At 42.1% G+C, this 12,354-nt stretch overlaps 1 protein-coding gene across 4 annotated transcripts in view; it reads right to left on the reverse strand.

Annotated features, from left to right (window-relative positions):
- The window catches only part of SLC5A7 (solute carrier family 5 member 7), a 373,145-nt gene that overhangs the window by 81,423 nt on the left and 279,368 nt on the right, over positions 1-12,354 (reverse strand). For all 4 annotated transcript variants that reach the window (XM_069636887.1, XM_069636890.1, XM_069636886.1 and 1 more), the window contains exon 5: positions 4,565-4,713. In XM_069636887.1, the coding sequence (XP_069492988.1) occupies positions 4,565-4,713 (149 nt within the window). The remainder of the gene's footprint in view (positions 1-4,564; positions 4,714-12,354) is intronic.

Consider the following 12,354-nt stretch of genomic DNA (forward strand, 5'->3'; position numbering starts at 1 on the left):
GACAATTGCCATTCTGTCTCACTTGTTGATATGGTTTTCTCAATGGGTACCTTGCTGTCCAGGTTCTCTTAGCTGTTGGTACTTAAATAGGTGCTGTTATTCTGAAAGGTACTGGATAGAGCTCAACTGCGGCTCTCTGCTGGTTTATTTGTTCATCATACGTCACATATTTCAGCGTGAACGTTCCTGGTACTTCAAAAGGGGTGGCTGGAGTGCGAATCGTGCTTGGCACTTCCTCTTCAGGAGGGTAAGAGCAGAGAGAAGAGTTTGGTTGATGTAGTAGAGGCACTTGGCAGAATCGAGTGCAGAGACGAGTGTGTAGAGGGATTCATTGAAAGAGGCAGGAAGGAATGGGCAATTAGTTTTGCACAAGTGGCAAAGGCTGAGGAGACTATTTGATCCTGGCTGTTGTATGTCATGGGAGTGCTAGGGTTCAGCACATGAGTACGTTGAAGTAAAGGAGCAAGAAGGATAGCAGTCTTCAAAGAGTGCAGAAAATGCCCTGTTGAAGTCTTACAAGAAAATGTTAATATGGCGTTATGGTATATCTTCCCCCAGAGGTCAGGCTTTGGGGGAGTTAGATTATGCTATTGGACGTGCAAACTGTGCAGAGCAGCTTAAATAGTGAGCATTGCAGTAACTGGAAGTCCTTCATCTTTGGGAGGATCTGAACTCCTCGACTTAGATGTTCCTGCTCTAAGAGGCTATGGAAGTGTTGCAGGTGGGCCTGAAGGCTTATAATCAGCGACAGCCCTCATATCTCTCATCAGGTATTATAGTTTGATGAAATATTTTGGTTTGAGAAGATAGATGACTAGACTCAGGTGGAAGACCTAAATAGCTAATCAGGCATTTGCCTTTGCCGGAACTCTCTATAACTCTTACAAGGCTCCCTCACTTGAGATGCCGAGGTCTATAATCTGTCATGAACCAACTGCGATGATCCCTTAGCATTGACCATGTGGACTAGGACTGCAGAGGAATCGGCCCGGGATAGGAGTGGGCTACAGGAATGCTGAAGAGGTAACAAGTGCATGATCACTGGGATCCATAGGAGCAAAGGAAGGGTTGGATGCCTGAGTATGGTATGGGGAGCTAGATGTATAGAAAAGGTCAGGGAGAGAGACCGGGGAGATGAATATGTGATAGGTGACAGTACAGAGAAACAAGACCATGTGTGTTGTGGTCCAACATATCTGGAGGGCCAAATGACTGCATCCTTGTTTTAGATGGTGGATGAAAGAAAAGCGTTAATTACTGCATGCTTATCAAGATTCATGATCAAGAAAGATTGCAGGTGTGCAATATATACATCATTTAAGAGTACACAATCAAAAATATAGCCTGACCATGTCATAAAATATGCTTATCTTTTCTACCTTAACAATTAAGCAATATCTCCTGCTTTTAACAATATAATTTGAAGAGTATGTTTGAAGTATGTTTTAAAGTAAAATATTATGAGCTTCTAGTTTTACAATGTAATCTAATTTCATTAACTAGTGCAAAATCCCTGGCAAAAAATAGGCAAGTTAATGAGCTGAAATTAATATGGGGAATATGATCGATAATTACCCACATATATCCTCTTGAAAACTAAACTCACAGGCTTACGTAATGAAGGGGTCAAAGCTTAGAACCTTAAGTATCCGAAACTGAGAAAGTTAGGGCAATATTATTTTAAATGTTATCAACTGTAGGGAATATTACCTTATTTGTTTATCTTAGCGGGCATTGAAAGGTGAATATGATATGAGCATACCAAACCAGCTGCTTTCCTAACAGTCCTACCAAAACATCCCTCAGAAAAAGCAGCAGAGTAATTCTGTTCATTCTAGCACCACCAGGCCTAAACTCCTCTACCCAGCAGTCCTTGCCCCCCCCATCTCCATAACCCAACCTAACCTCATCTGTAGGCCGTGGAATAACCAATCTTTCTGCAATAAGCCCCCTTTCATCACTGACTGTTTGGATTCTCATCACCATATCAATGCACCAAGATCACCGTCAAACCTGGATCTTCTCCCAAGACAATGCTACGCGTGCTGCTCTTCACATTGATTATGCTACCTTTCTACACCTCCCTTGCCTGGCAGGCCACGATGGGGGACCTGGTGTCATGATCAGTTAGGCCTGCCCACATGTCCCTCTTCCATCATCTGATTTTCCTCACTTTTCCTTTAAGCACAAATGTGATCAACTAATAGTTCCTAAAATGTTCGAGATGTGCACCTTCTTCCGACAACCCAGAAGAAACTGGACACCTCAGTACCTCTCCTGGGGACTCCATCTTCTCTCACACCAACCCCAGGATTGGAGCTCTCTCAGAGGCCCCCTGCCTCTGATCTTACAAGATTGATCCACTGCCTGTTCCTGTCCTGCTTGTAAGCCATGACAGCCCAGGCAGCCTCCAGATGGGACCATTGGGTCATGTACCATCAACACATTTCGGTTCCATGTAATAATGTCCCTGCAAACATTTCTCCTGGCAAAAATGTCGATGTTTTTTGTGGAGACATTGTGAACATATATATACAGCGCAAAAACACAAAAGGTAGACTACTATAACACATATGACGATGATATGGAAGAATAGAGAAGTAAATAAAACACAGAACTACAAATGCATATCGCACATCAACCACTGTTCGTGTGTTTATTCTCCTTGCTCATTCAACAACATTCACTGCTGCCATGTCTCCTCCACCTCATCAACCTCGTCCGGCCTTGCCTCTACCTCGTCCAGTTTCACAACTCCTTAATCCACCTGCTGCCCCTCATCCACCTGTTCATGTTCCACTTCTTACTGCCCCTCCATCTATGCCTCCACTTGTTCCTCCTACTGTTTCCCCTCTATTGCTGCCTCCTCACACTCCGCCCCCTGCTGGCCTTCCAGATTGGCAGATCCTCCTGTTCCACCCACTGCTAACACTCTAACTCTGCCTGCTCTTATTACATCTCCTATTGCTAACACTCTAACTCTGCCTGCTCTTATTCCATCTCCTATTGTTAACACTCTAACTCTGCCTGCTCTTATTCCATCTTCTATTGCTAACCCTCTACCTCTGTCTGCTCTTATTCCATCTCCTATTGCTAACCCTCTAACTCTGCCTGCTCTTATTCCATCTCCTATTGCTATCCCTCTAACTCTATCTGCTCTTATTCCATCTCCTATTGCTAACCTGTTTTATCACCCAAATATTAAATGCTCCTACCGAGATCCACCTGTTCTATTGCAATTGTGCAGGGCACTAAATAAAAGGTTTTCACAAGGGTTTTCGGCTGGAAGTAAGAAAGAGTTTCAAAGTGGGTTTCTCTAGTTCTCTTTTTTGAGTGGTGTAAGGGAATAGGATAATAAAACAACAATGTTCATATGTATTTACTTTTTGGGGCGGAAGGACAAAAGGAGAGTGGAAATCAGAAAGATGCCCACCAGGTGTTCCTCCAGGGGGAATCAGAATTTACATAATGTCACAAAACAAGCACAATACACAATAACATGTCAGAAAAAAGGGAATAAAATAACACAAAACAAATATTCTCAGTTGCTATAGCATACACTCTCCTGATTTCTCGTCTCTCTCTGTCTCTCTCTCTCTCTTTCTCTCTCTCCATCTCTCTCTCTCTCTCCCCATCTCTCTCGATCAGGTTTGCCCCTCCCTCAAACAATCAAACACAAATCATAGAGAAACAGAAAGTGGGCTGATCTGTCCACCAAGCCTCCCCCGAGAATCAGGGTCTCGGATAGGCAAGCCAAAGCTCTGAAGGGCGTTTGATGATTCTGCGTGGGCGGCCGCTATGCCGCACATGCCCAATATATCACAGGGCACAGTTTTGGGATGACTGCAGGCTCAGAGGGATCTTGTGGGAATGCCAAAAATCAAAGGTAATCGTAGACTCACTCCATGTGATCAGTTTGGCTGGGTTTCGCCACCTAGTGTACACCCCTACCAATTAAAGTACCCTTTTATGGTTTGCTCTGTTCAGCTTCACAACTTTAAAGAGGTGTTTCGGGGTGAAGCAATATTCCCCTACCTCTAAAATACAACTATATACAAACAATGCGACTACAGATACCCTTTGGACGAATACAGGTATGTGCAGTGACATCTACATGTGCTATAAAATGGTGAACCTGTGGTATGAACAACTATAATGCAAATGCTGGCTGTTTCTGTAAAGCTACCTCCAGGTAAACACCCTCCTATCCCCCCCATCCCTCCACAATCAATACATATTAGTATAATGTCTCTGGCTACAGTATTAATCATTCTTCCCAATCGTCCTTCTATCAAGGCTTGATGCTGGGTACATTTTCAATAATCGATCTACAAGGTTGAACGTTTAACCGACTGACATTACCAATATTTGAGCATTTACAAAGCCCACAGTCATCAAGGCAATTGTTTCCAAGGGATATCATTGCCTCTCTACTTCTGTGCAGACAAGCCCTTCACAGTATTAGAGTGTTACATTCAAATTATCGAACAAGAAACATTTTCATTGCATTGCATCTCAATGTGCCACATTTCACATGGAATCACATTTTGTAGGCATCACTCACCAGTCCGAAGAAGATGCAGAACAGCTGAACCACATCGGTGTATGCAACCGAGTACAGTCCACCCACCAGCGTGTACAAAGTGGCAATCAGTGCAGATACAATTACCGCCATGGTGATATTGATATCAACTATCACACTGATTGTGGCCCCTAGAAAAGAGAATACATTAATTTTTAAATATTTTACATTGAAGAGTGTTTACATATAAAACCAACTTCAGTGAATAAGAAAACATTGTTTGTGAATTAGTACTCATAGAACCTATATCATTTAACATACTGTGTGATGGCACTGTTTTTCAACAGGACACTCAGTTTGACTACTCTTTACAACTTCATTTTTAGTTTTGACTGTTAGGTGTCGCTATAAGCGCACCACTGCCTATAAGCCAAAACTATTGGCATGGGAATTGAAAGATAGGAGAGATTGGATGAGAGGAGAACACAGGCTATAACCACGGGGCACTGTTCCAGCAAATTAGTTCCCTTCACAGTACAATTAAAACACGAAACACTGAAGCAGTTGAATTATTTCCCTACGTGCAGGGCATGCTTCATGTTCTTTTCTACAGAAGGCATGCACAGTGTGTGAAGTGAAGTCCTTTCAAACACATAGGCACTCTGGTGTGCACGGTTGTCTTCGCACTAGTCGGCTAGGGGATAGGAAGCTTGCCTGGGAACCTTACATCAAATGGGGCCAGGCACAGACATACATTTATGCATTTTGATAAGTTTGAGTGTTTCGATGGTTAAGAAAATAATTCATTGTTTTGAGCACTTCTTTCAGAGATCTGTGTTCACATGCCAGATCACAGTACCAAATCCCAACAAGGCTTACTCCGGCTCACCTCTTTCTCAGGTTGATAGACTTGAGTATATAAACCTTGAGATAAGTAACATCTACTATGCTACAGAACAACGTGCCAGCACCAGAGTGCCAGTTATAAAAACTAATATAGCCTCTGTATGGTGCAGGCCAAGAGCTTGATCCTGCTAAATGAGGGTGATATTATGAGAGAAGGTCATGTCAACAAAATGGAGGCATGTGAACCAAAGTTTTGAGGCTGATTTCCCGGCCTTGCCATTTGACGATACTGTGTTCCAGGACAGATAATTGTATCTTATTGCATAGTACTGCACGGTCTATTGTGAAAAGTTTTCCCTTCTCACACTCTACTTGCATTTTCAGCCCATTGCCTGGTCATACTTAAATGTTGACAATTTTAGCAAAGAGGCTACAGACAAGAGAGAGTGGAGCAAAGCCACTAGTTTCTGGTGAGCTTATTTTCAGATGTTCTTCGTTGACACAAAAAACGGTTTGCTGTATTACAGAATTTCAAGTGTTCTTCATATCATAAATAACAATTTGCAAGTCTGTGTCAAGCAATCACCATAAGGGGAGAGATTATCACACCGTTTGTTTTGTTGGGTGTAAATGCATCTTTAGAAATACAGTAAAAGACAATTGAGATTCTTTATGCTCATATCAATAAGAATTCTGGTACTTGTAGATTGCCATTTACAATGCAGACAATAAAGCTATAATGCTAATCCTTTTGCATAAAAAGGTTATATTTTTTAAAAATCTTGCCGTGTTGTTTGCCTTCTGATTTGTGTACTTTCAAAGTCAGCTCTACAAAACAGTGTAATATTTATTGTAGCCTTTAAAAGTAAAGTATCTACACATAATTGCGCCTAGTTTACAAAAGGAATGGGGAAACAATGTGGTCAAGTGTCGAAAATCCAGGCTCGGCTCAAATGACAGCTTCACCATTTAACCAGTGTGTGATCTTGAGCAATCCATTCAATATTTTAGTGCCTTATGAGTCGACATTTACAGTCTCTAAATATTTCAGAATTGTCAGTACTTAATAGTGATGTCGGTCTCATGGTAATGTAACATAGCCTCCAAATGACAAATTGTCCACTCCGGGAGTTAGTATCCAGAACACTTTTCTGGCTTATAACCCTTTTCCCAGGCCTCAGCCTCTCCTCCTTCTCCACTTTTTCTTCAGCAGGGGTTTAGACGTTTCCTTCCTGTGACTTTTCCTCAGGCTTTTCTCTCTTCACTTTCTCTTTGGCTGGAGCATCTTCCTTTCCCAATTATGTGCTCTCTTTGGCCTGGGGTTTGACCTTTTCTCTCTCTGTCTTCTCTTTGCACTGTGCCTTTACTTCTCCTGCATCTCACATGCCACAGTTTCTGTCTGCTCATATGATGTAAGCTCTGCCTTTCTTCCCTGGATAACAAGGGGTCCTGCTCACCTTCTTCTCCTCCTGCCTTCTCACAGGTCACAGATTCTACCTGTTCCTGGGCTACAGCATGTGTCTTTCGTCTTTGGTTATAGGTTGCTTGGTTCGCCTTCTTGTCCCATTGGGATAAGCTTCTCCTGTCCATATTCTTGGTACTCTCCCCTTCCACTTCCCTACAATTCTCCACGGTTTCTGTGTCTCTCCTCCTCCCACCCTTCTGCAGGTTTTCTCTATTTCTCCACCTTCCTTCCATCTATGGGTTTGCTATTTCACTTCACCTTTTCAGCTCTCTGGGTTTTCTCTTTGACTTCACCTTCATACGCTCGCTGGGTTTTCTCTTGATATGATATGATAGGTTATGTACAATGCGCTTAATACCCAGAGGTTTCTAAACGCAGACCCGGTGATCGAACCTGTATGGCTCTGTGTCGTCTTGATTGCAAGGCGAGCACGTTGTCACTGAGCGATCCTCCCGATAGCTGAGCCATCCTTGTCCTTTATCTTCCTCCAAGAGAATCCTGTTCTTCAGTGTTAGGAAGGTACGTCTGTGGGGGTAATTATGGTTTCCCCATAGTCCTATTTCCATTCGATCTGTAGTTTAATTTCCAAGACCCACTCAAGATTTTCCCTCTATGAGAGTGGGGGATTCTTGGAGATGTCGTCATTCATTGTTTGGTGATTTCAATGTTCTGGGAAACTTGACGCTGTGATATGTTCATAAGAGTTCTTCCTGGCTTTGAGAACTTGCAATATCACTTCCAGATCTTTGTGATGATGAACAGGAGGTCACTTGGTCACATACCCTCCCTTTACTTCTGGTTATACCGAAATGCATTTGCTGTGTTACTTTCGTTTCTTCTGGACTGGTTTTCTTTCTGACTGATTCCTGCAGAAACAGGCTAGATGGATCGAGTCACTGTAAAGATAACTCTGCATGCTCTAATATATGCAAATGGATCACCTTTCCAATAGCTTCTTCCTGCTTGGTCAAAGCTGATATTGGGTAGAGTTGGTATGAAGGCAACATCAAGCGAGTATACTTCTTGCCAATGTTGGATCCAGATTTGGAAACCAGGGTAGGTTTGTGCACTTCCACGCACACATCAAATGATCACCTGGTCCTTGGCTCTCCTTGAATGTGAAGTTAAAAGATCTGTTCATATGGAACTTTAGTGACACTTGGAGTTCATTAAAGCCTGTGTCCTATTCTTAAATATCGAAAATGGAAGGTGGTATTTTCTCTATATAACCTGAGTGCTGCTTTATAGTCAGTTCCAGGATCTGTTATTATCCAAGGAGAAATAAGTGTGATTTCTGTCTTCCTTACCTGGGTTTATTTCGTAGGGCTCTTCCAGGGTTTTGCTTAGTCATTCCGATTGTTTGAGGATGGTTCCTTGAGTAAAGATATGGTGAAAGTCATATACATACTTTATTGAAAATTTCATGAATGGTCTATCAGGCCTGATTCTCATTTCCGTTTTCACCAAATGTACTTACTTTGTTAGGGTAGACTGATGCTCTCTTACGTTACCCATTTTCAGGTAGTTCCTTCCTTTGAGTTTTTGGGAGACCGTGGTGGTCTTTGTGACCAGCACCGTTTGTATTGGTCTTACAAGCAGATGTTTTCAAAGTTTCTGCGTTATTTAAAAGGTTTTATGCACTATCCGCCATCCAACGGTGCAATCTGTAAGTTTTGAACCAGACAAATCTAAACATAGGAAGCCTTATGGGGTTTTAAGGCCAATAACGGTTCTGGTGGTTTGAAGATGATCTGACTAGCCTACTCTGCCACTGCTTCATAAGGCCAATCCTTTCCAAAACGGCCACCTTAGCCATCTCCCTCTTCTCAGTAGCTAACTAACCTTCCATGGTTTCCTCAGACTTGCAGGTCTCTTCTGTGATTTCCTTAGCCCTTTCAGCTGCAAGAACTGCATCTTAAGCTATTCTATTAATTCCATGGTGTACATCATTCTTTGCTCCGATCTTTCAGTTTCTTAGTGTTCACAGATAAATGCCAGATGTCTTGTTTTCCCTCTGAACTGTTCCTACTGGTGTGACCTCTTCAGTCCACGCTGCATAATTTTCCTTCGATTAATCACTCTTTCGCTCTCACTTGAGACAATGGCACTTGAAATGTTCTCATCACTCATCTTCAATGGAACTTCATGAATCTTTTAGTCCTGCTACCCCTGCTCAACCCCATCTGTTTTTCTTATATTTGTTTTTCATTTTAGCTTTTTCCAGGTGGCCTGGAATGGTGCTTGTCTAGGTTGATGAAGGAAGCTGGGTGTCATCTCCGCTTGCTACCAGTACTTTGTCTCTGAGTCCTGGTTCTCCTTGAAGGTTTTGCAAGCAGATGCTGCCAACAAACTCTCAGTGTTGACCAAGGTCTAACTATGTGTGTGCTCCTCTTGATAGCTGAGCATCAGTTACCTTCATAAGAATGTGCAAGCCAATGTTCCCAGAATACCCTCTATCCTTGTTATGATTTGCCTCAATCTCAGTTCATTCTCTGTTTCCAAATCAGCCTCACCATCTCTCGCATGTGGTCTTAAAAACCAGGAATTCGAACGTTTAGGGTCTCAGAACCTTCTTGTATATAAAATACTGAGATGACATTGAAGTCCGCTGGAGGGACGTATCCAGATTGGGGAATTGGCGGGTCTGTTCTCTGAATTTATGTGTGTGGTTTGATCTCCCATGAACCAGACATTATTTTAATGAAATTGCCTCACCTGGGGGAGTTGGTCAGAAAAATGTGATTCTATAACCATATATATAATTCAGGGAAAACATTTTTTGAGTGGACTTACTGTCTGTGGAATTAATTCATAGTAACTCTGCCGATTCTCATAGAAAAGTGGTAGATTCTGATCCAGCTTGTTGCTGGAGGTTAATCCTCCACTTTACCTCCAAAAATAGGTTGATTTACCATGCAGTAATTTTGCCGCCTGTAAATCCACCAAAAATCCCCATCGCGTGGACTACAGAAATGGGGAATTACCACCACTTGTAATCCCATGGTAACTCTACAGGACCAGGTGGCGCTAACAGTGATTGGGTTTGCCGGCGTTTCAGCTGATCCACTGCCAGAATACCGCCAAACTCGTAAAGAGGCACAATGTGTCCCGGCAGAAAACTACGAATTGTTGGCGTTAATGGTTTGTAAAGTCAAAGTGTGCCTATGTGTTTTCAATTAGGCATCCGCAGAACACATCTCGTGTGGTAAAATAACAGACAACTAGAATAACATTCACAATGCATTTTTGTGAGCGCATTCAGATAATGATCCTAACACATTGTCCATCCAGATGATCAGTTCAAGAAATAAGTGTTATATGCTTCTTGTACATATATGCTGTCTATGTGCGAAGAATTCGACATGCCGGTATGAACGCGTGATTTCTATAGTATAAACTCTCCAACATTCGTCATAAATAGAAGAGAAATATTTATGCTTCATTGCAAGTACAGGGGTATGGAAAAATGGCATTAAAATGTCAGTGATATTATTACAGCTTTATCGCTGCATTACCGCCGTTCTATGGGCCTGGAGGCAAGATGGAGGATCTACTGCCATCATTTTGCTAGAGGTAGATCCTCCACTCTAGCCTCCCAAACTCAGCTGATTTAGCACACAAAGTGACTGCCCCTAGTCAATCTGATTAAAATCCCCATGGAGCCCTGCGGATTACAAAGTGGGGCTTTCCACCACCATGCCCCCTCTCATAACTCCATGGTAGTGCCACAGGATTGAGTGATGGGAATGATACATGAGTTTGACTTTAATTCTGCAGATACACCCTGGATTACTGCCAATGAGACCCAGGGTGTGTATTAAAATGAATACAATGTTATGCAGACTTCAGGTGACATTCCCTGTTTTGAATAACGCTACAATGGAGTCAATCTGCATTTTGTGGGTAAGTAGACACATTAAACATGAACAAAAAAAACATATTGTCAAAATAAGCACTGGAAGAAACATTAAACACAGCCATGTTTTCAGTTGAGCGATTGTCTGGTGTAGGTGTGTCAGAAAACCAATTTGTATAATAGTTTTCAATTTAAAGAGACAGCAGAAACAAATAATACAAGGTTGGAAAAATATCTAATATTTAAAAGAACATACATAAAACTTGGACACGCATGGAAATGTTGTGAACCTCTGAATGTTTAAAAATAACTGGAGGCGTTTATGTATTTCTTGAGGGTAGAGATTTCTGTGTTATTAATGTTTTGATATGTCCCTGGGGAAGAGGTCCAATTCACCCAAGCAGTAAGTGTAGCAAGGGATTGGGTGGAGACTATACTCTTACCACATAAGAGTTTCTTTTGGGTTGAGACCTAAGACTCAGTCGATTGACAAATCACATGGGTGATTTGATGGGTCTTATTCACAAATAACCAACAAAATGATCTGCATCCCTTCTCTTTCTGATAAACAAGAATTCATTTTCAGTTTGGTCAGCACTACCCTGAATAATTCATCAGGACAGTTGTTAGCTGAGAGAATGGTCCTGGAGATAATGGAGTTCATCATACAGAAAGCATGTGCCACTTTTGTCAAATCCCCATGGCTGATCAGTTCACATCAACCTAATACTTTGTCCACAAATTCTCATTCTTATTAAGGTACAGTGCTTCCTAAACCTTATCAATACCTCACAGGGCCTCTACCAAGTTGGGTGACCTCATTAATGGCCCTTTGTACAATTCTCCACACAATCACATTGCTGTGCTCACAAACAAAGGTTAAGTGGCCTCTAGGTGGTGCATCTACAGAGGATGCATAGAAGTGGCCACTACCTTAGGAGCTAGGGCTAGTGTACTGAGGTTTAAAATAAACACTCAAATGTTTACATCATTGTATTTCTACTTTGTCTTTAAAGATTGCAGGGTGTAACTAGTGATAACCTCCGTGAGAGCAGAGAGAGTGCTGTCATCCTAAAGAGAGCATTGGCCCTAAGGAAAAATAGAAATTCTGCTGTTTTTCTGAGCCACATTGGCAAATTCCACTTGTCTGCACCCTTTGTTGGTGATATACTGGTTGTCATTCCGATACACAAGAGCTTTATGGGTCTTTAAGGAGAAGGAATGTAATATGTAATTAGGTGAGATAAAATGTCTCCCTCACGGTTTAGTTAGACCAAGCGCAAAGGACTGACACACTTTGACGGGAATAGGCAAAGCGCAGCAGTAATCTTAATGAACATCCCCTTTTAATACAATGGTAGGGGGCGCTCCGATGCTTTCATGCAGAGGCTTGCCCTGGCTGTGTGGGTGATGGCCTGTGTTACGGCTTCCTGTCTATATGTGCTGACTGGTAGGGTCTAAAGTCCTTTGCACAGGCAATCTCAATCAGTTGTGTTGACCCTCACAGCCGAAGTACATCCATGCACCAACATTTCCTAAAAAGGTAAATGCCTTTGTGTGGAAGTTTCTAAGCATCCTAATCAATTTCTTTCACAACCCATGTCTCTACTAAATCGGTGCTTCCAGGGATATAATAGCAGAGAGCTACTTTAAACAATTAAGTAT

The sequence above is a fragment of the Ambystoma mexicanum genome, chromosome 7p (genome assembly GCF_040938575.1).
Source record: "Ambystoma mexicanum isolate Mex_15411 chromosome 7p, UKY_AmexF1_1, whole genome shotgun sequence".
Classification (NCBI taxonomy): domain Eukaryota; kingdom Metazoa; phylum Chordata; class Amphibia; order Caudata; family Ambystomatidae; genus Ambystoma; species Ambystoma mexicanum.